General features: G+C 43.1%; 3 protein-coding genes across 4 annotated transcripts; 2 read left to right on the top strand and 1 right to left on the bottom strand.

Annotated features, from left to right (window-relative positions):
* Window positions 1–3305: 3305 nt before the first annotated feature.
* Window positions 3306–9489, top strand: LOC306737933 (semaphorin-4E-like). 2 transcript variants are annotated; one of them, XM_079219743.1, is made up of 15 exons: window positions 3309–3324; window positions 4582–4894; window positions 5054–5199; window positions 5496–5558; window positions 5645–5743; window positions 5904–6003; window positions 6091–6201; window positions 6310–6461; window positions 6633–6811; window positions 6918–7074; window positions 7265–7487; window positions 7690–7805; window positions 7946–8103; window positions 8183–8235; window positions 8388–9489. In XM_079219743.1, the coding sequence occupies exons 2-15, from the start codon at window positions 4786–4788 to the stop codon at window positions 9056–9058; spliced, it is 2337 nt and encodes a 778-aa protein (XP_079075869.1). In that variant the 5' UTR covers window positions 3309–3324; window positions 4582–4785; the 3' UTR covers window positions 9059–9489. The 2 variants fall into 2 exon arrangements, with proteins under 2 accessions (XP_079075870.1, XP_079075869.1); XM_079219744.1 differs by lacking the exon at window positions 4582–4894 and having other exon boundaries at window positions 3306–3324.
* A 114-nt stretch (window positions 9490–9603) lies between these two features.
* Window positions 9604–14883, bottom strand: cactin (the record flags this gene model as incomplete). Its single annotated transcript, XM_079219812.1, has 10 exons — window positions 9604–10370; window positions 10787–11124; window positions 11245–11364; window positions 11487–11679; window positions 11842–11956; window positions 12688–12850; window positions 13012–13157; window positions 13245–13340; window positions 13504–14113; window positions 14579–14883. The coding sequence occupies 10 exons, from the start codon at window positions 14881–14883 to the stop codon at window positions 9880–9882; spliced, it is 2577 nt and encodes an 858-aa protein (XP_079075938.1). The 3' UTR covers window positions 9604–9879.
* Window positions 14884–15715: 832 nt separating this feature from the next.
* Window positions 15716–19362, top strand: cdc34b (cell division cycle 34 homolog b). The gene is made up of 5 exons (XM_079219790.1): window positions 15716–16322; window positions 16474–16560; window positions 16692–16789; window positions 17376–17510; window positions 17628–19362. The coding sequence occupies exons 1-5, from the start codon at window positions 16137–16139 to the stop codon at window positions 17836–17838; spliced, it is 717 nt and encodes a 238-aa protein (XP_079075916.1). The 5' UTR covers window positions 15716–16136; the 3' UTR covers window positions 17839–19362.
* Window positions 19363–19636: the final 274 nt, after the last annotated feature.

Raw genomic sequence — 19636 nt, forward strand, 5'->3', positions numbered from 1 at the left:
ATTATCTTTATTAGGCGTGCATTGTTTTATTAGTATATTTTTTCTCTTGATTTGGGAAATTTGTAACGTGAAATTAATATACATTTTTAAAATAGAACAAACCAAAACAGTAAATAGGTCAGTTATGTAAGATGGAGGGACTTGATCACACATTAGACCCACGATGTGTGTTGATGTGTGTGTGTGTGTGTGTGTGTGTGTGTGTGTGTGTGTGTGTGTGTGTGTGTGTGTGTGTGTGTGTGTGTGTGTATGTGTATATATATATATATATATATATATATATATATATATATATATATATATATATATATATAAATGCATCCTTTATGTATTGATAAGACACCATGCAGGACAGGCACCTCCCACAACAACTCCTGTTTGTACGTGTTGCACAAGTCAAAGAAAAACGTGCCGACCCACAAACGCCCACCAGGTGCGTGTATCTTCAACCGCGACCGTCCTGAATCAGCGGCGCCCTCCAACGACAGATACAAGTATATATGGAAGCCCGTTTCCGCCACACAAAAACTAATAGTCAAGTATGTAAGTGCATTGCTTAGAGAATCAGACAACCACCACCTCTCCCTTTTCCTTAGATTTTGCACTGGATCAGACTTGTTCACGGGAAAGAACATCACTGTCAGCTTCACACAACTTCAGGGATTTCAAAGAAGACCGGTTGCTCACACGTGTGGCTGTTACTTGGAGTTGCCGGTCAGTTATGACAACTACCCGGATTTTCGACATGAAATTAACAAAGTTCTAGAAAGCAACGTGTGGGTAATGGACATTGCCTAAGCTAAAGATTTTAGCCAACAGGAACTGGACTGCCATCAGAGACTAATGTTCAAACTTTGTAGGTTTCCAGATGTTTGCCTTATGGACATGGACGTACTACAACTATCTTGTTTACCTGATTAAGTGTCTTTAACATGCGGTCCACATTTTTCAGTTGCTTTTAGCCCAATTTATGTTGTTAAACATTGTTTTCAGTTTAAGAAAATGTGAGAAAAGAGAGTGCATCTTGCTGTGGAAAATATACTAAGACTGTTTACATATATATTTGTTTTTATTTGTAAAAACTGGTATTTCATTACCTGATGTTCAGATAACTGTTGTTGCTCCAAAAGCACTATATCTGTTTCACTAGTTTGAAAACATCTAAGCAATATTTTTGTAATTTTCTTAGTGAAGCTAACTTCAGAAGAAGTTATTTCAGCACTTTGGTTTTACAATACCTTCATTTATATGTAAATATTTATTGTTCATATAACAAAACAAATCCAAGTCACATAGTCCAATCTTGTGTACATTTTCGTTTTCCTTTCATTTGACATTGCAAGCACACTGCAAGCACTGTTTTATATTCAAGTGCTTTTATTATTTACCAAAATATAGCTTGTCATTGGCAATCAGTTTTCATTTCTCTCCTGGAATAAAACGGTAAAACAAAAGAAAATTTCGGAAATATGAAATGAGACACAGGCCCAGAAAAGTTAACGATCTAGTTCATTGTTTATCAGATGTCTGAGTTCGATATACAGGTTCACTGTTTCAAACACATCATTTGTTAATTTTAGATTATATTCTGACATTTGGTCCACACAGATATGGAACACATCTTCATCACATGGGAAATTCTTGAACACACACTCTTCAAGGCAGACTTGAACCTTCTCCAGGTCCACAGGGTGCAAACAATTTCTGCCTCCGTACAGCTGGGGGACTGCATGCAGGATGGAGGGGCGTCCATGAGGTGATCGTGAGTTGTGGACTTGACGGATTCTGTGGTTGTTCCAAGTCAAAACAACCTCATTAAGTTCTTCCTAGGAGGGAAATAATATTCAGTCACAAAGAGTTACAGAGATAGGTGTGCCCTTTCCTACAATACCTGCCAAATGTAATTTGCTGCATTGCAACAGATGTTGCAATCATATTTCACAACTATCAAAACGTAGTCAAAGAACTTAAAAATAAAAGGAGTCTTTTCCATCATTATGGAATGCCACTTATTACACATTTATTTGCACAGAACATAGGCAATGGCTTTCTTACACATGGTAATTTGTGGTATTAGTATTAGGCAATCACCTGTATGTATACAGTATGTGTCAATTACCTGTATCGTTTGAAGAAAACAAAACTGGATCAAGGACTTGTCCAAGAAGTTGCCCGAGAAGTAGCCATCTTCTCTCAGTTTGGCAAATAGGTCCATCCAAAACTGGGCACACTGACTTCGCAAGGTCAGCCACCATCGCTCAATCCGCTGGTTTCCAGTGCTTGGACCAAAGGTTACACTGTCTGTCTCAGCTTGGTTCTCTGACAAATGCAAAAGCCTCTGCATTTCAGCCATATGTCCATTTTCTGGCTTAAGCTTGTCGTAGCCATCAATGTGCCAGACATAGTTTGGACCACAGCTGTGGTAAACACGTCTTCGCAGTCTGTTTCTTGACCTCAGATCAACACCTTCACCATCCAATAACTTTAGCAATATTCTAACTGTTTCTCTGTCAGTCACAATTCCATGTAACCAACACTTTTGGTGCATCCATCTGTAACCGTGACACTGACCAGATGTTTCCAGTTGCTGTTCAATGAAGTTGGCCACCTCAGCCACATCGGTTTTATTCTTTCTACGCCAGAGCTGCTTCTTTCTTAAAATCCTTTCTAGGGTGCGTTTGCTTAGTTTAATCCCATGTGAATTAGCAAGCATTTGAAGTATTTCATCTGTTGTAAAGCCACATTTAAAGTAGTCTTCAATGTACTCACAATCCATTTCTATGTCAAACAGAGGGTAACCTATGCAAAAGAGCTGCTTCTGACTGTTGTGGTTTTTATCTCATAATAATGACTTTTTATCTCATTATTATGACTTTTTATCTCCTAATAATGACTTTTTATCTCATTATTATGACTTTTTATCTCATAATAATGACTTTTTATCTCATTATTATGACTTTTTATCTCATTATTATGACTTTTTATCTCATAATTTCGACTTTATTATCTCATAATTATGAGATTTTTTTTTTTTTTTTTTTTTTTTCATCTCTTTTTTTTTTTGTGTGTGGCGGAAACGGGCTTCCATAAGTATATGAGGACGATGAAAACTTAATCCGACCTGAGATCAGCGTCTTCCTCCGCCTCAAGGGAGTACCAAAAACAACCTGCGGGGCCAAGCGGAGCAGCCGCTCAGATCCCTCTCGCTCTCCGCGGGATGCGAGCGTCTCCACACTAACGGATGACTGCTGTGACTTTGAGAGGACCCGACAGAGACCCACTGGCTGCTGACTCATTTGAGAGGAACTGTTTCTGCTGTCTGAGGTCAGAGAAGTTGAACGTTAAACCCGCTGCAGCGTCTTAAGACTTTGCGACCTGAAGGGAAGTTACTTGAAAGCTAGCGCGAATAGAAGAGTCACGTCTTCACGTCCCGTTCGGCCTTAATCACGCTCTTCAGCCGTTTATGAACGTAATGAGCTGCTTTTACTACCAACCTGTTCGTTAATGAGAAGGTTAAAGAAAGAAAACTACGCTTAAACAGGTGTTGTGATATTTATTTTCCTCCATGGAAGTTTCCGCAGTCTTGGGCGTGTCGGTGCACAGGTAAGTGATTAACTTTGAGTGGGTTGACGGCTAACCGCTCGAGCTCGTGCACGCTGCCATTACTTGTGTGCGTTGGCTTTTGTGTAAAGTTGAGTTTAAAGCTGTATTACATCTAGCTTAGTACAATTCACTTAAAAACAACACCTTGTATCCTAAGAAGCTAAAACAACTCGCAAGCTTAAATTGCTCGAAGCTGCATTTACGACTCTACTGATTTCAGACCAACTTTAATGCCTGAAGCCGAAGTTGCCGACGAGCTTGTTCTCGCTGCGACTGCATCTGGCGCATACGTGCATAAACGCCAAGGTGCAGCGTGTGCGAGTGTGTTGTGTTTGCTGAAAGGCGTTGAGTGTCGCTGCCTGTGGCCCCAGGGCCAAATATGTGAGGCATCTTATCAGGGCTGCATTCTCTGACAAGCCGCAGCTCATCAGTCTCTTGGGAAAGAAGCACCTATAATGTACACACCCACTCAGCGGGCTTTCGTGTGTGTGTGTGTGTGTGTGTGTGTGTGTGTGTGTGTGTGTGTGTGTGTGTGTGTGTGTGTGTGTGTGTGTGTGTGTGTGTGTGTGTGTGTGTGTGTGTGTGTGTGTAACCGCGCTTGCAACAAAATTGGTGCAAGAGCTCTGTGAACTCATTGTGCGCCTGTTTGGTGCTGCAGGAGTTGACATCCCTGCACCCTGCTGAATGCCTTTCATGGCTCTGCATTAACATCACTATGGCACTGACAGAATTACTGCCGCGCTGACTTTAGCTCACTCAGCCCTTTTCTGGCTATCACCCTATGCTCTTTTCTTTGCATCTCTCTCTCTCTCTCTCTCTCTCTCTCTCTCTCTCTCTCTCTCTCTCTTGTTTTTAAACAAATTAAGTGTCTTCTTTTCACATGTTTTGCCGCATGTGTTTTTTGCTCTTCGTATTTGAAGTCTCTTTTTCCCATCAGGTGAATTGCTTGTGATATTCATACAACTGTGTGTCTTTCAGCCCTCCTCGGCTTCGTTTCTTTGGTCTGTGCCATCCATCTCGCCATGGACGGCCCGCTGAGCGGGGCCAGTAAAGGGGCCCGGGCCCTTCACTTTGAACAGACCTCAACACGTCATAGATGCCGCTTGCTGTCTTTGCCCCTGTATGAGTAACTGTTGGGGAAACAATAAAGCTTAAATTCCTCTTCGTTTGAACAAAAGAGCCATGCATCCGCTGCTGCCCCTCTGCGTCATTTGGCTGCTGCCCCTGGCTTGGACGCTGGAGGAAGACTCTCCACTGGACTGTGTCCCCCGTAAATCTTTGCCCTACCATCGTGAGTGTTGCCATCTGCCTTGTGTGTAACCTTGGCTTACAATGTGTCAACTTGTGTTGAGTCATATGGTTTGAGTAAGTTTGGACACACTCATTGGGAACCAGAGTTTTGTCCCTGGTGGTTGCTGGTGAGTTAATTGTTCGTATCTTCTGTCTTTAGGGGACAACGCCCACCTGTTCCATGAGAAGGGAGTGTTCAACTACTCTACCATGCTGTTGAGAGAAGATCTGGACCTGCTATTGCTGGGTGCCAGGGAGGCAGTGTATGCTCTTGACCTCAAGGACATCTCCAAGAAACTTGCTTCAGTAAGAGCACCGATGTTAACAATGCAGTTCAGGACAATTCTGATCACAATACTCAAACCTTTGAGTTATTCCTGCCTGCGAGCCTCGACAGACCTTTTTTTTTTAAGACCTTTTACACAGCCACTTAAACTTCAACACATACTAAAAACATCTATCTTTCCTGGAAGTTGGTTGCTGACTCCAGCTGTTACACCTCCACTTCAGTTAGATTTGCAAGGGCATTTTGTGTTGCTTTGGGTGCCTTTGTGGCATGTCATGCCTCTCTCCCCACCTCTTTTTTTTTAAAACTCTTTTAGGTGAAATGGGAAGTGACCCAACAGCAAAAAGATGAGTGTAAAAACAAAGGAAAAGATCTTGAGGTGGGCCCCTTTCTGGACTTCTTGCTGTTTATAACATATTGCATAGTGAATAGAAGTAGTCATTGCTTTTTTAAATGCATTTGCAGACTGATTGCCAGAACTATATCAGGATCCTGCATCAGACGGAGGATGATAGGATGTATGTGTGTGGAACCAATGCTTTTGATCCCGAGTGTGATTACATGGTGAGAAAAATTCAGAGCCACGGTGCTCGTTTAGCCCACTTCATATTCCATACTGAATAAATTGATGCTGTGTAGGTTGTTACATCAAAATCAGAGTGTATGTAAAATAACTGTAAGACATAGAGACTGGGAGTTGCAGTGCCTCTGTTTGTCTTTGCAGTCCTACGCAAATGGGAAGCTGATTCTTGAGAAGAAAGGAGAGGATGGCAAAGGGAAGTGTCCTTTTGATCCTTTCCAGAGATATGCCTCCATCATGGTTGGTGAGTAGCAATTATACAACGGATGAGACATTGAAGAAAAACAGGAAACAATATTAATCCACTGTGTCCACTGTCCTGTCTTTCCAGAAAACAACCTCTACTCGGCCACTTCAATTAACTTTCTGGGCTCTGAACCCGTCCTGACCCGCAGCTCTCCCATCTCCATACGCACTGAGTTCAAGAGCTCCTGGCTTAATGGTAGTAGATGCAATAGATGTTTTTTCTAAGATGCTACAGTAAGTTTATGCAATATTTTTTGCTTAGTAGCTCAGTCAAAGTTTATGTTTTTCCCTCTCTCCATGCCAGAGCCCAACTTTGTGTCCATGACTCAGATGCCAGAGAGTTATAAGAGCGAGGAGGGAGATGATGACAAGGTTTACCTGTTCTTCAGTGAGACAGCTGTGGAGTGCGACTGCTACAACAAACTGGTGGTTTCCCGCGTGGCTCGTGTCTGCAAGGTGAAAAAGAGTTTATCCTACATGCACTTATTTGTCGCTGCTCCATTTCCCAAAACGACAATAGCAGAAAAACGGCACCTCTCCAGTTGTGCTCATTCCGCCCTTTACGATGCTTGATTGTGCATCCCGTTTGACGTCAGTGTGACATATGGTGTCTTTCTGTGCTCACAGGGGGATCTTGGAGGTCAGAGGACCTTGCAGAAGAAATGGACATCCTTCCTGAAGGCCAGAATGGACTGTCCAGTGCTGGAGTCTCAGCTGCCATACATTATCCAGGACACTTACCGCTTGTGTGACCCACAGCAGGGCTGGAAGGACTGTTTGTTCTACGCCATCTTCACACCACAGTCGTACGTTTGAATTGACAAACGCGTTTGTGTGTTTGAGGGAGCAGGGTCTCTTTCTCTTTAATGATCTTTGGCACACCACTTGGCTCCCATTTTCTGTGTGTTTCAGGGATACATCAGATCTGTCTGCAGTGTGTGCGTACCGCGTGTCTGACATCAGCAGAGTGTTCGCGGAGGGGAAGTACAAGACCCCAGTCCCTGTAGAAACCTCTTTTGTTAAGTGGGTGATGTACAGCGGAGATGTCCCAGTCCCTCGGCCCGGAGCTGTGAGTCCGCCCACTATTTTGTGTGTGTGTGTGTGTGTGCGCGTGTGCGTGTTGAAAACAAAGGCAAAACTCAAAAGGCAACTCTATATATATTTTTTTTTGGGGGGGGGCTTTTACGAGTGTCCCAGCAGGAAACTGATTCTTTTTGTACTCCGACTCTGTTCTCTTTTCTCTTTCCTTCCCCCGCCAGTGTATAGACAATGCGGCTCGTAAAGCGGGCATAACTCAGACCCTGGACCTCCCAGACCGGACCCTTCAATTTATCAAAGATAGGCCCCTCATGGACCAAGCTATTCAGCCAATAGGAGAGAAGCCTCTTCTGGTGCGAAGGGGAGCTAGATTCACACGCATCGTAGTCAACCAAGTGCAGGCAGCCGATGGAGAGCAGTACCGTGTGATGTTCATAGGCACAGGTGTGTGTGTGTGTGTGTGTGTGTGTGTGTGTGTGTGTGTGTGTGTGTGTGTGTGTGTGTGTGTGTGTGTGTATCAGTACAGCACACTGCCACTTCCTGTATATATTTCACTTTGCTGCTTTTGATAACTTGACATCAATGGTAAGCATCAGACAAGATGTTGGCATGTAAATACCATATGTGTCTATTTTTGTACATAAAGAGGAAGGCACAATGCTAAAAGCGGTGAACTTTGACGGAGAGATGTTCATCATCGAGGAAGTACAACTCTTCCAGACCCGAGAGCCAATCAAGATTTTGAAATTTTCTAATGTCACGGTAATCTAAAACCCTGTCTAAGCCTAAAGTATGGCGTATAACTTTGAAATCACTACTTAAGTGTGCATTCATCGTATATCACGGTAAAGCACCTCTGCTCTGTGTCTGCTTTATGTGTGTGATGAAACCTTTGTGTACAGGGTCAGCTCTATGCAGGCTCAGACTACGGAGCAGCACAGATACCACTGGCCACCTGTGGGAGGTCCTTATCCTGTATGGACTGTGTTCTAGCCAGAGACCCATACTGCGGCTGGGACAAAGATGTTAAGAGATGTGTCTTCCTGTCTAATTCACCAAGGTAGGCAGCTGTCCCAAGAGTAAGCGCTGATATCGGTTGGATCCTAAATACACTTAAATCATTGTATCTTTTGCTTTAGAGGACTGATCCAAAGTGTGAAGGAGGGAGATGCCGCTCTCTGCCCAGATGCTGGTGAGTCAGTGCACACTGTCACCTAAAGAATACAAACTTAACCTGGGAGGATTTGCCTCATTTTCAACTCCTTAAACATGAAAGAACCATAATTGCGGTCGATCGTGGGTTGTTAAAAATCTAAATGTGAAGGACCGCCGTTTTGTTTTCAGATCCTGTGAAGCCTATGAATCGGTACATCTGGCCAAGGGGAAACCTGAAGCTCCGTTGCCCATTGCCTTCCAACCTGTCAAAAACCAGTTGGGAGAAGGATGGCAGCCTTGTGAAGGCATCTACTCGCCTTCAGCTTCTGCAAGACGGACTGCTCATCCTCAACGCCACAGACTCCGACACTGGTCGGTACCGCTGCCTGTCTGTCGAGCGCTCCAAGGCTGGCAGGTATACAACTACTGTGGCTGAGTACCAGGTCCGTGTGGATCCAGCAGGATCTGGCGATGGGAGTGGGATTTTACCCCAGGCTCGGATGGATGGCCCCTCTGTGGCTGGACTGCAGGCCTTAGTCGGGCTCCTCGTAGTTTCTCTTCTTGCCCTTTTGGCATGGAACTTTTACAAAGGTCACCTTCCGCTGCCCTGGAACTGCTTAAAGAAGAAGAATGAAGTGCCAACCCAGGAGACTCATGAGCAGGGTGGTCTGGACGAGTACCAGGATGCAGTGAGGTTTGCACCGGCAGAAGACAAGCCCCTGGTGTCCGGAGCAAACAATGGCCAAAGTAACAACCACACAGGGACGGAGGCGGCATTCAGTACGGCTAAGGAGGACAACGATGGCCCAAAGGTTTCTCTTCCATCTCTCCAGTATATTGATGACGAGTCAGACGTTTGAAAATGTCAAGCACGTTACTGTATTCAGTTTGAGAAATTAACAGTAATGACCCAAACTATTTGTTTTTGGGCAGGACTATTGGATTCATCAATTCAGATCTAATGTTTTGAATTGAACTCTTAATGAGAGTATGAAACATGAAACGTTAAGCCACCAAAATATTCTATAATAGGATTTTTGTTTATTATAAGAGACATTTGGATTTCTGCTTTACTTTTTAATGTTTTACAATTGTGCGTACATTTGTAGTGTTTTAGCTTCCTATTAATTGTAAAATCCCATTATTGATTTGAAATATCTTATATCTATATTTAAATATAGGATATCGGTATGATTTTCACAGGGAAATGTAAATTACCGAAATTGAGCCATTTTATTTCTAACCACTAGCTGTCAAGATTATTTTATTGTATTAAACATTTTCTATCTGGTCCTTGAGTTGTTTCTGTATATCTAAATATATTCTTCTTTTGTGTACGTGATCCAGTCTCTTTCTCAAGATAACCAAGTTTCAGATTTTCAATGTGGAAATTTTAAAAAGACATGTTTTTAAATGCGTCCACAACAGAATACCATCAACCAGTGTAAACGTGCAAAGTGTAAAAGGGGGGGTGGGATCTTTAATGTGTAATTTTCTGACTACATTACAAATGACTTTCAGACAACAGTAAAGCATAATTTGTAGCTTTAACAAACTGCTTTTGACGTTAGAGCAGCTAAAAACAATAAAACAAAGTACATTGACTGTACAGCTCACATAATATAGAAAGTATGGTTAAAACCCTGCAACTGGGGTTTTGGTCCATCCTGGTCTGTGGCCTCTATCTCCTGTAGCGGTACCTCTTGAAGTGGAACCACAGCTGGAAGATGCCATTGGAGAACTGACAGCGGAAGCCGTGTCGATGAGAGTACTCCCACTCCCTGTTTACGATCTTAAAAGCAATGTCCTCGTACGGAGGACCAGCGTGGAACCGCAAGATCCCAAAGTCCTTATTGTCGAGACTGGGCTCTAGGAAGTACTGTGGGGTTGAGCGCTTGTCGATCAGGTCCGGGTAGAAGATGTTGAACTTGTAACCCTGGACAATCTTGGGTGGAGGGTTGTCGAAGTCGTAATGGGTCTGGTTGTATTTGTTCCACTCGAAGCCTGTGTGGACCCTGTTAAAGAAGCGGGGTTTCCTGGGACGGTATTTGTCCGCCCATAGGTACATCTTCCCAGTGACGGGAAACTCCACGCTGAACTGAGCCTCATCGTTGCCCATGCCTTGTTTTGCGCGGCGTACGAAGGCGTCCTCGGCGCTCTCGCAGGCTTCACCTGTTAAAGAGGTCAAAGAAGCAACAATGGGTGGGTTGGGGAGAAACGAGATATATATATATATATATATATAATATATATATATATATATATATATATATATATATATATATAATATATATATAATATATATAATATATATATAATATATATATATATATATATATAATATATATATTATATATATAATATATATATAATATATATATATATATATATATATATAATATAATATATATATATATATATATAATATATATATATATATATATATATATAATATAATATATATATATATATATATATATATATATATATATATATATATATATATATATATATATATATATATATTATATACACATATATATATATATAATGTATTGTGTTCGACTGTGGGTGTAACAATCTCATACCTGTGACTTGCAGCTGTGTGCGTGCCAACTTCAGCCTGTGCTCGTCCTCTTCAGGCGTGATCGTGTGTGTGTCCGCCGGCAGCTCAGAGGACGTGAGCAGCGGGGGGCTGTAGCGACCAGAGTCGTACTCCGCTTGACTCTGCTGGATTAAATCCTCCTCCGTCAGCACGGCCTCCACCACCTCGCCCTCCTTCTCTTCATTCTTCTTGTCACCCTTGTCTTCTCCGTCCCCATCTTGGTTTCCTTCTGTGGATGTAGATGGACCCGCCACCTCATCATCCTCTTCAGTTTCTTTGTCCTTCTTTTTTGTGAATGACGATTGGCCAGGCTCCCCTGCCCTTTTTTTTTTAAACACAGAATTGACACATTGTCAAGTGAATACTGTCACCTGACAGTATGCAAAGTAACTGAAAGAGCCTTCATGTCCCCGTACTTTCAGGATGCGTGTTGTAACTTACTCATCATCACTCCTCTGCTCGTCTTTGATGATAGGGAACAACGGTTCACTTTCCACCCCTTGTTCCTGTTTCAGCTTGAACAGCTTCTGACGCAACACATCTTGATGTCGCTCTCTCAACCTGGGACATACAATTGCAGTTTTACACACACTTGTCCACTGTTTATTAGCCAAATGGTGAACTTCTCATAAATGATAAAAAAAAAGCATAAACAGAATACAGAATCCCCCCCACATTCGTACCTTGCCCTGGACATGTAGACTCTGACTTGCTGCAGCAGACTCTCCCAGTAACCGACATCGAGATTGGATCCTCCAGCCCGGATCTTTGTCTCAATGTTCAGGTGCAGCGCCTGCAGCTGGCTGTATGTCTTTCCTTTGAACACTGTCTGGACATCAATGCTCACAGCTGTGTTGATGCCCTCCCGCCGATCACCTGAGAATTAAAAAGGTTGCATTGAAGATATAGGAGGACACGTGGTTGAACGTGTTGCACATGAAGTTCGCAGAGACGGCTACAAGTTAAATTATTAGTCAGAGGAGCACTCGTGCAAATGTGACTTCACATGTAAAAACAAAAGCAGGGGAAATGACATGCCTGGTCCTTTCCCAGAAGCCTCCAGTTTTCTCAGTTTGCTGATCTCGTCCTCAGTTATGGTAGTCATGTCTCTCCAGAAGTCCACGTTCTTCCCTTGCTCCAACTCCATGTACACCTACCAGCACAACAACACTCGGTTAACCACATACAGATGGAGCTCTTTTGAAGAGTAACAGGTGTGATGCACCTGTTGACACACGTTGAGTCTCCACTTTGGGCTGTGCGATCATTCAAGACCAATGATGCGTCTGCATTTCACTGCATTGTAACACATCTTGTATTGGCACATTGTTGTTCACCAATTTCATGCCTCAATGAATAAGTTGAATGTAACCAGAAACTGTCAGAGTGAGATGTCTTAGATGCTTTATTTAAATGTTAGATGTTTGGTGCCTCTCAGTGGCAGTTAATAGAAAAAGACACCAGCAGACGGATCGAACTCGGGGACAGAAAGATGAATCTGTTTAAGGCCACTGTCAGTGGGACGGTCTTGGTTTTCTACAAGTAATATCTTGTACCACCAGAATAATTTGAATGCTGCTGTAATCACATACATATTATGCATATAATGGCTTCAACTTGCACAATTAATGTTAACGTTTCAAATCTCAACTAGACAAGACTTATTCAGGCTGTGGCATCTCACATTGAGGTGATCACAGCAGGTTGTTCAATCACTAAGAAAGTGATGCTAGTCACAAGCTGAAGCTCGTTTATTTGAACATGGTGTGCGTTAACTGGACATTTTACAAGAGTAGAAAGAGGCTGCCCCGATAAAAGCGACATCTGTGATTACAGAAGTGTTAAAATGGTCTTTTACACTTCAGTGGACACATAACGTCATACCTTAATGTCCTCCAGCAGGTCGTCCATGTCGGTGACCGTGAGCCCGTTGAGGAAGGTATAAGGCTCGTGCATCTCTACGGCGAGATCGTCATCTTCTGCACTGATGTACTTCGCCAGCAGGTCGATGGGCTTGGCGCGGCCATCACGGATTCGGATTTTAGACCTGGACACACACACACACACGCACACAATATTGTGAGACAGCGCATACACTGCATTTATTAAGGGATACTCGTGGGAGCCTGGAACTTAATGGGAATTGTGCAAGAAAAGAGGACAACAAGAGACATCCTCTGACATGAAGAGAGGATATACAGCACTTGCCTGAGTTTGGCCTGATGCAGATGGAAGTTGTCCTCCTGCTCAGCCCAGGTCTTGAAATGCTCTGCCTCCTTTTCTCTCTGGAGCATCTCCAGCTCCGTCTCCCTCATGGCCTTTTCTCGCTCCCGCTCCAGACGCAGCTGTTTTACCTACATATGCAACGTTAGCATGATTAATGAAAGGGGCCGTTTCTCATAACTCTGTGACTTTATACTGCCACAAAATACAGCACATACCTTTTGCAGCTCTCTGCGATTCTCCTCTTGAATACATTTGTTCCGGTCTTTAAGATCTTTTTCTCCCAGATGGCCGATGCCTTTCTTATCCAACGCCTAAAAAAAACAAACACAAAAAACAAAATTTCTTTTAATGAAGGTACAATACTCAGAGCTAGGACAGAAAACTTTCCAAAATGTTTGGGATGCGTACAAATTTACTAATACAATTTACAGTAACAACTCGGCAAATGCTGTTCAAAACTGCTCCCCAACTCACCTTCTGCCATTTGAATGTGCCCAATAAGTTGTTGTCACCAAAGGGATTGTCTGCGTTGGTGTATCCCATGTATTCTTCACTCCAGCCCATCTTTTCTCTCCTTTTCTTCTCCTTTGTTTCCTTCTTGGTGAGTCTCCTGGCCCTCTTCTCCTCTGGTGTCTCCAGCGCTTTCATCATCTCCCGCTGATTTTTCTTGTCCTCCTTTTCTTTGACCACGCGGCCGCCATGATCAGACTCTGAGCTATCAGACGACTCGGGTGAAATGGAGCGCTGCCTCCCTCTGTCGGCCCGCTCACTCCTTCCTTGCTCCACGTCTTCACTTCTCTTCTTGCGCTCAAGGCTTTTGTTTACGTCTCCTTTTCTTTCCCTGTCTCTCTTGTTGCTCTCCCACTTATCTCTATCTTTGTCTCGGTCTTGCTCCCTCCTCTGTCTGTCTCTCGTGGGACTCCCCCTGGCAGGGCTTCTCCGCCTTCTCCTTTCTATGTCGCTGCCTTCATCATGGGAGTTAGAGCTGGACTGGGATCTTTCCCTCCTCCTCTCTCGAGATGCTCCTCTCCGGTTCTCCATTTCCTTTCTCTGCCTCCTCACTTTGGGATCACCTGAATCAGAACTGAGACAGAAAAGATGATTCAGTACATTTTAATTCCTGGATGGAGACTAAATAAACACATGTGTTTTGGATGACCGAGATGGTACAATCTGTTGGGTATTTAGTTTGTGGCAGACTCATTTTGAGTTGATAGGTTAACCCTAAACTCTCTAAAACCTAGATCCAGATGCCCCAGAAACTGATTGACAATTAGTGGGATATGGAAAGGTGGAATGATGAGCCGGTTAATTCGCACAATTATACTTACTTAATACCAAAATGTTGTCGGACACATTGGCTCGGCTTCATTTGAATGGCTCCGTGTACAACTAAATTCGCGGATTAACACGAGCATGACTTATTCTACTGTATTCAACTCCATTAGCTCGTGATATAATGTTAACCAGCATGGCCATTACAACAGGTGGACTGGAGCCGGGAAACGTGTTGAACACCCTCACAAACCAACGAGCACCAGACAGTTACCTGGATGAACGAGCCCTCGCCTTGCTGCCGGCCCGGTGTGGGCCTCGCCTCCGCTCGCTCTCCGAGTCGCTCCGGGACCCCGGACGGTCCCTGTGTTGAGGCCGACGGCGGTCTGGAGAGCCATCGCTGGAGTTCCTGCTGCCCGATCGTCCCCGACCACGAGCGGGTTTTTTCGAATACAAAGACGGACTGCGCTGCCTCCTTTCCTCCGGAGATCCAGACCTGCTGACCCTGGATCTGTTTCGCCGATCCCGGCTCCGACTTTTAGACTTAGAGCGGGACCGACGTCGTGATTTCGGATCCATCACGAACTTTTCCGTAAATGCGGGGTCTTACGTTGATTCTGTCGCGTAAATAAGAGGTAACAGAGAAAACGGTTGGCTGTCTTTACACCGTGTAAAGTATTCCTGTGTATTTGTAAAACATGTGAAGTTAATAAAGTAAATATACCTCCATTTGATACGGGTATGGAAACTGTGAGGTAAAAAGTCTGGTTTCAAAATATTTTTGATCAGACAGGCAGCAGGAAACAGCTTTAAAAGGGCTTTCTACAAAGGTGGCGCATATTTTGGACGTCACGAGTAAAAATTGCGAAAACAAATTAGAATACATACAATTTAAATAAATTGCAGAATGTATAGTACACGGGTAATCTACCATCAATTTAACATCATTGAAATATGTTATTTTGTCATAATAACACGGGAGTAAAAATTAGGTCAAAGCTGCTTTTCAGAACACAAACAACATTCGCGTTTCCGTGACGTCAGGCAAATGTAGTTGTCTCCATTCACTCTTTAAATAATAGTTCATAATAATGGTGACATGTCCAGAATTTTACCCCTTGAGTACTATTGTGTTCATATCAACAAGTATGGTTCAACACCATTGTGTGGCTTTTCCCCTCGCTTGCATGGTTAAAAGTCGTGTTTGCAGATGACGCGGGGACTACATATCCCAGACAACACCGCGCCGTTGCCTGTGTTGAAAGGAGAGGAGACTCCTTTCAGCAACACTCTTCTTTACCCTTTCTCCTGTCAGGTCGTTATAAACTACACTTGTGACTTGTCGTCAGAGTTTTTGTTTGCTCGCATTTCAGATCGGTAGTTTAGTTTTATTCTCTCGTCCGACTCGTCTGGAGTTAGAAACTATTCCCGCCGAGGTAAACTCGTCTTCAGCTGGTCCGGAATTGAGCGTGTGAGCTAGTTTACATTAGCCAGCAGCTACCAGTAGATTTACGGCTTATATCCGGGGCTGCCAGGTAGATCAACTAAAGCTGGAGGCGCTTGTCAGCCACCATGGTTTGGTCAGTTCACCTAAGAATTGATAACACTTGTTAATAATTCATCTGATTCGGGGAGGAAATCAACGCAACCTTTGTTTGACTTGTGCGCAGCCAGTCTGGTTTGGCCTGTCTCATTGTCTCCGAACACCGAAAACAGGCAAGTGAGTTTTTATTATTTTTATTTCCCCCTCAGTGTCGGTAGGTTGTTTGGCTCGTGTAAACAAAGCGGTCAGCTGTCGACTCCAGATTATCGAGAAAGCTACATAGTTCAGTATGGCGCAACACGAGCGCACTCGTGTAGCCAGTTCACAGAAAGCACTCATGTTGGAAATGAAGAGCCTGCAGGAGGAGCCTGTCGAAGGATTCAAAATAACACTGGTGGACGAGGCTGACATGTACAACTGGGAGGTGGCCATCTTCGGGCCCCCAAACACTCATTATGAAGGGGGGTATTTTAAGGTAGGAATACAACTTTCTTTGTCTTTGGCACATCCGACAGGTCATTAAAACGGTACAAATTCTTCAAATTGCACCCATCACATCTATGACGATCAAGCCTGTCAGTAAAATGTGTATATTGTAGTAATGATGACCTGTTGTGTGTCTCCAGGCTCGGATCAAGTTCCCTATAGACTACCCTTACTCCCCGCCTGCCTTCCGGTTCCTCACCAAGATGTGGCACCCCAACATCTACGAGGTAACGTATCGAAACCTGATTCTATTTCATAACATTAAATGTGGTGACTTTCGTGCCTTAGTCATTTGCCGTCTTTCATGTGTTATATGATGCATTGCATAATGAAAGGAGTTGCTTTCCTCCTTTTTTAGAATGGAGATGTGTGTATCTCTATATTGCACCCTCCAGTGGACGACCCGCAGAGTGGAGAGCTGCCTTCAGAGAGGTGGAATCCCACCCAGAATGTCCGGTGAGCACTCTCCCTCGATATCTCTCCTCATCTGTCGCTCCTTTCTGGGTGCCTCCCTTCTTTGTCTTCTCTCAACCACCTCAATGACTGACCTGACACCCTTACCACATGACATTTGTCTTCAGTGGAGTCCCTTCAGAATTCCTGTCTGGGTATTTGTTACCACCTGTTTTTGGCCAGTGCTGTCATTCGATATCTCTTTTGAATGTTGGTTTGTTGTGCAATATTTGTATAGCCATAAATTGCGTCAGGCATTACCAAGCAGTACAACATTTGAACTGTTTCCTTTAAACAAAAGTGGCTTATGTTGGATTTGTGTCGGAGCTCCATTTTTTTTCCAAAATATTTATCAAACAATAATTTATTAAGCAATTAATTAAAATACAGATGTAATTTAAGTTATAATTGTTGATGAATACTACAATTATTTAAATGTGTGTGTATTAATACATCAATGATGAATAGGGGGATTTCATGTTGGGTATTATTTAAAACGTATCCCGTGTTTATATCCTGTGGAAAAAGTGCAATTATTTTTTTTTGTTAAAAGCTGCAAATTGTCACTAACCATTGTGTTCCCTCCCAGGACGATTTTGCTGAGCGTGATCTCGCTGCTGAATGAACCCAACACCTTCTCCCCGGCCAACGTGGACGCCTCCGTCATGTACCGCAAATGGAGGGACAGCAAGGGCAAGGACCGCGAGTACGTCGAGATCATCAGGTAAACGGGCGCACTTTATTATTGCAACTTGCAAAAGTTTCCTCCCAAGAGTCGACCACATTTATAAAGCCTCTTTGTCAAGTGTCAGTCGTCAAGTGTATTCTTTACTCCCCTCAGGAAACAGGTATTGGCCACCAAGGCCGAAGCTGAGCGAGACGGCGTGAAGGTGCCCACCACACTGGCCGAGTACTGCATCCGCACGCGTGTCCCGGCCCCCGACGAAGGCTCCGACCTCTTCTATGACTATTACTATGACGACGATGATGTGGACGGCGAGGACGGCGACTGCTGCTACGATGAAGATGACTCGGGCAACGAGGAGTCATGACGTGCTTTTTCACTGCATCCCAACCGTAGTTGACACATGCTACCTGTTTTTTTTCTGTCTGGGTTGTCAGAAATTCTTGGTCGACACCAAGAAAGATTTGAAGCTTCCCACTTCTTAACCAATGAAAAGAGTCTCTGAATTATTTTCAGACGCAAACCTCGATGCACTGTTGTCGAGGGGGTCAGACCTAGTCAAATTTGCACCAGCACAAAAGTCACCAGTTTTCCATTATCATTATCACCTAAAACCTTACTTTCAGAGAATATTACTTAATCCTATTGAGTTGTCACGGTCTCCCGGACAGTACATAGTATTGTGGGGTTAATACCACTTTTAACAATCTCAACATTTGCATTGGTGCAAACACTTCCAAACTTTACTCGGCGTCTCTCTCGCATATCTTTATTTCCCTAATTGTAACGGGATGTTGGTCAACAGTAGTTGGTCTCCGTGACTGACAGAAGATTGAGGGCTTCAAGCACTTTGTGTTTGTACTGAACAATCTACTGCAAATTCGTTGAATCAAGACATTTTTCAAGTTTCACATTCTGCCGGGCTTCGATAAGACGGGATGTCACAGGACATTGTTTTCAAAGTTCTTCTGCATGCTCGGTAAGAAGAAAGACTCACGTTGACGGAGATGCCAGAGAACTTTGTATCTGGAGGACCGGCCGGCTGAGTCAGTGGGTCAAATCCTCATGTGAACAGTTTTGGTAACAAGAAAATGTATCTTTTGCTGTGTTTCTTCTGGTTACTGTTGGATGTGTTTCCGTGTCATTTTGAGTGTGGGATTATGTTATTTGAAGTAGCTCAGATTTAATAGTCATGTAGGGAAGTTATTCAGGGGGCAGAACTAATTACTGATCAGAACTGTATTTCTCCTCAGGGTTGCTCTCTGAGAGGCCTGACGGAGCCAAAGACGTGAACGAAAGCCCAAAACTTATTGTATTCTTGTCTTTGGTTGCTCTCCTGCAGGCTTTGTTATTTTTGTCTCTTTCTTTGGTTTGACATTATGCCTGCAATCTCTTGCTTGGATTGATTTATGTGATGAGGTTTAGTTTGATTGGCAAAAAATGCAGAAAATATCTTGTCAAAAAGTGTTGTTGCGGTATCGGTCAGAATTATCAGAAGTTTTTCAGTCCCTGAATTGAAAGAACAAGGCCGTCATGTTCTATTCTCATTTATATTCTTTGTGTCTGCAGAGAGTAGACAGGTTCTGATATCATTTTTAGAGTGCATGGGTCTTTTTGTGTATTTTTGCAGATGCAATATTGATTGTTTAATTAACTCAAATTAGGACTTCATACTGAATTTCTCAGGATAATGAATTACATTTGACAAAACAATTAATACAAGCAACTGTTATACTCTTTTAGGTGGTCATCAGAGTTGAGCTTCAGCAGGTACCATAACTGATATGCACATGTAGCTGTATGGATGATTGCTGTATTGTTTTATTCACTTGTTTATTTTTTATTTTCGGCTATTTAAACTGAAAAATAAAGATTTATTGAGGGAAATGAACAGTCTTGCAGTGCTTGGATTGGTTGCCCTTTCAATATTGTCTGTCTTAAAAGTAATTAAAGTATATTCACCTTTTTGATTTCATAAACTGTCTATTTTTTTAATGGCTCATATTTCTGTACATGAGCTTTCCCTTGTCTTAAAGGATACAAACCCCATCTGTCCTGTGTTACAATATTCCCTCTCTTTGTATGAATTTAATTGTGTATTAGACAGATTTTAAAGGTGAATCTACACATTTCAGCATTGTTCTTTAACTGTTGCATATTTATAG

The sequence above is a fragment of the Taurulus bubalis genome (assembly GCF_910589615.1).
Source record: "Taurulus bubalis genome assembly, chromosome: 1".
In the NCBI taxonomy this organism is placed as follows: domain Eukaryota; kingdom Metazoa; phylum Chordata; class Actinopteri; order Perciformes; family Cottidae; genus Taurulus; species Taurulus bubalis.

Excerpts from the sequence above, each read along its gene's own strand:
- LOC306737933 (XM_079219743.1), top strand. The coding sequence starts at position 4,786 with ATGCATCCGCTGCTGCCCCTCTGCGTCATTTGGCTGCTGCCCCTGGCT. Across the intron at positions 6,004-6,090 it reads ATATGCCTCCATCATGGTTG|AAAACAACCTCTACTCGGCC; the intron begins GTGAGTAGCAAT and ends CTGTCTTTCCAG. Across the intron at positions 6,462-6,632 it reads GCGTGGCTCGTGTCTGCAAG|GGGGATCTTGGAGGTCAGAG; the intron begins GTGAAAAAGAGT and ends CTGTGCTCACAG.
- cdc34b (XM_079219790.1), top strand. The coding sequence starts at position 16,137 with ATGGCGCAACACGAGCGCACTCGTGTAGCCAGTTCACAGAAAGCACTC. Across the intron at positions 16,561-16,691 it reads GGCACCCCAACATCTACGAG|AATGGAGATGTGTGTATCTC; the intron begins GTAACGTATCGA and ends CTCCTTTTTTAG. Across the intron at positions 17,511-17,627 it reads GAGTACGTCGAGATCATCAG|GAAACAGGTATTGGCCACCA; the intron begins GTAAACGGGCGC and ends TACTCCCCTCAG.